This window comes from Zonotrichia albicollis, chromosome 9 (assembly GCF_047830755.1).
Source record: "Zonotrichia albicollis isolate bZonAlb1 chromosome 9, bZonAlb1.hap1, whole genome shotgun sequence".
Lineage (NCBI taxonomy): Eukaryota > Metazoa > Chordata > Aves > Passeriformes > Passerellidae > Zonotrichia > Zonotrichia albicollis.
This window is the reverse complement of record NC_133827.1, coordinates 8,732,829-8,735,706: the sequence shown is the minus strand read 5'-3', so window position 1 is coordinate 8,735,706 and position 2,878 is coordinate 8,732,829. Positions and strand designations below refer to the sequence as shown.

General features: G+C 52.6%; 1 protein-coding gene across 1 annotated transcript; it reads left to right on the top strand.

The window, feature by feature from the left end:
- The first annotated feature begins 1,724 nt into the window (after nucleotides 1-1,724).
- Nucleotides 1,725-2,648, top strand: LOC141730012 (olfactory receptor 14C36-like). The gene has a single exon (XM_074546653.1). The coding sequence runs from the start codon at nucleotides 1,725-1,727 to the stop codon at nucleotides 2,646-2,648; it is 924 nt and encodes a 307-aa protein (XP_074402754.1).
- Nucleotides 2,649-2,878: the final 230 nt, after the last annotated feature.

Genomic DNA, 2,878 nt, shown 5'->3' with positions numbered 1-2,878 from the left:
GTACTAGATCAATATCCATATATTTTTAATAAATCACATCACTGCCTCCAGTGTTCTGCTCTAACTGGAACCGAGGGATGTTTTCTCAGTCGTGTCCCTCAGTGGGACCCATTAAAACTTGATAAACTTTGGAGTGTAAATTTAACTTCCAGTTCTTGAGAAGTTTTTGAACACTCTCTCAGGGACTGAGTTTGATGTAAACAACACCAAAGCCCCAAGAGGCTCATTAAAGTCCTTGTGCTGTGTCTGTGCTGCTGAGCTTTAAAGGAACAGCTCTTCCCAGGACCAGCTCCTCTCCCAGCCCAGCAGGGCTGAGGGCTCTGCCTGCAGGCACTGAGGAGACAGGAGCCAGGCAGAGACAGGCTGAAGGCAATCAGGATTGAGAAGACATGGAGCTGAGACTTCACTTGGAGAAAGATCTTCACAGCCCTGTGCATGGTGAGTGTGTGGGTGCAGGGCAATGTCCCCTGTGCTCCTGGAGGGATCTCATGAAGCCAGCACGCCACACAGCCTGGGGGATGTGTCAGGAGGACTCTCTCAGTTTCTCTGTGGCACTGGAGGAGGAGGGGGAGGAGGAGCAGGAGCAGGAGGAGGATGTGCTGCAGAGCGGGGTTGCCCTGAGCACCGTCAGAGGGACAGGGCAGGACGGCTCCTGCTGCCAGGGACAGCTGCAGGGGGTGAAGCTGGGGCTGCAGCCAGGGCTGCCCAGGGCTGTCCTGCAGAGCAGCTCCTGTAGCCCCCAGGGCTCTTGGCCAGCCCAGGGCATGTGCCACCTGCCAGGGGCAGCTCTCAGCCTGCCTGGCAGCTCCCCATGGACGCTGCAGGGGAGAAGTTGGAGGTGGAAGGAGCCACCCCCATCAGGGCAGATTCCTCCTGCTGTGGAGATGGTGCTGCATGGCCAGAGCTGCTCTCAGCTTTCTCCTGAAGGGAAGGGAAAGGGGCTGTCAGCTTTGTCTGTGTCACAGACTCCTGCACTGTCACCCTGGGCATCAGCAGATGGGCCTCAGATCTCCCTCACAAAGTGCCTCCTCAGCCTCCTCTCCCTACAGACAGCAGCAGCAGCACCTTGGCTTGCAGCATCTCTGTTTGTCTGGCCTGCCCTTAAGGCCCTGCTGCCAGGGAGATGCCCCTGGGCAGTGCCCTGTGCTGGGAGGGGTCTGCAGGGCAGAGCTGAGTCCCCAGGGCTGGGCTGGGCTCTGGCAGCACTGGCAGGGACAAGGCTTGGATAGAGAGAAACAGCTCCCAGTAGGCAAAACTCCAGGCAGCAGAGAGCCAAACCAACCCTTGGTATTCCTCCCTGTCCAGCTGCACAGGGAAAGAGAGAAGGGTTTGGAGAAAACTATTTTTAAAATGGAGAATTCAAAAAGTCCACTTTTTTTGTCAAGAAAGATCTAAGAGTGATCATGCTGAAATAGAGAGAGGTAAAATGAACAAAGGGCATCTGTGTGGTTCCAGCAGGTCTGACTGCAGTGGGACACCAGGAGCCCTGTTTTCCCTAAAGTCTCCCCAGTATTTGGGCTGAGTGTAATGCTGAAGACAAAGCAATAACTCAGAAGGAGCACAAACTCAAAATCAAAATCAAAGAATTTTAGAAAATTTCCTATAAAAGAGGAAAAATAATTTTGAGGGGATTCCTAATAAAAGAGCATAAGACGGACTCAAGGAAATCTGTCACAGCTTGTCAATGTCTTCTTTCAGCAGTTCACCATGCCCAGAGTGAAGGAATGTCCAACAGCAGCTCCATCAGCCACTTCCTCCTGCTGGCACTGGCAGACACGCGGCAGCTGCAGCTCCTGCACTTCTGCCTCTTGCTGGGCATCTCCCTGGCTGCCCTCCTGGGCAACGGCCTCATCATCAGCGCCGTAGCCTGCGGCCACCACCTGCACACGCCCATGTTCTTCTTCCTGCTCAACCTGGCCCTCAGCGACCTGGGCTCCATCGGCACCACTGTCCCCAAAGCCATGCACAATTCCCTCTGGGACACCAGGGACATCTCCTACAAAGGATGTGCTGCTCAGCTATTTCTGTTTGTATTTTTCATTTCAGCAGAGTTTTCCCTCCTGACCATCATGTGCTACGACCGCTACGTGTCCATCTGCAAACCCCTGCACTACGGGACCCTCCTGGGCAGCAGAGCTTGTGCCCACATGGCAGCAGCTGCCTGGGCCAGTGCCTTTCTCAATGCTCTTCTGCACACGGCCAATACATTTTCCCTGCCCTTGTGCCATGGCAATGCTCTGGGCCAGTACTTCTGTGAGGTTCCACAGATCCTCAAACTCTCCTGCTCACTATCCAACTTCAGAAAAATTTGGATTTCATTGGTTGCTGTCTGTTTAGCTTCTGGCTGTTTTGTGTTCATTGTTTTCTCCTATGTGCAGATCTTCAGGGCTGTGCTGAGGATCCCCTCTGAGCAGGGACGGCACAAAGCCTTTTCCACCTGCCTTCCTCACCTGGCCGTTGTCTCCTTGTTTGTCAGCACTGGCTCTTTTTCCTACCTGAAGCCACCCTCCATCTCCTCCCCCTCCCTGGATCTAGCCCTGTCAGTTCTGTACTCAGTGGTGCCTCCAGCCCTGAACCCCCTCATCTACAGCCTGAGGAACCAGGAGCTCAAGGCTGCAGTGTGGACACTGATGACTGGATGCTTTTAGGAACATTAAACTGCTGGCCAATTTCTGGAAATCTCTTGTAATAAAAGTTATCCTATTTTTGTTTTGATTGTGGATTTTTTTTCCTTTATATTAATTTTCTAATACTGCCCACAAAATAATGTCATTTTTTGTGCCATTTCTCATTTTGTTTCTCTCCACCTTCTCTGTGGCCACAGACTGTGTCAATGAGGGGCTGTGCTCTTGGCGGCTTTAAAGGAAATAAAGGATCT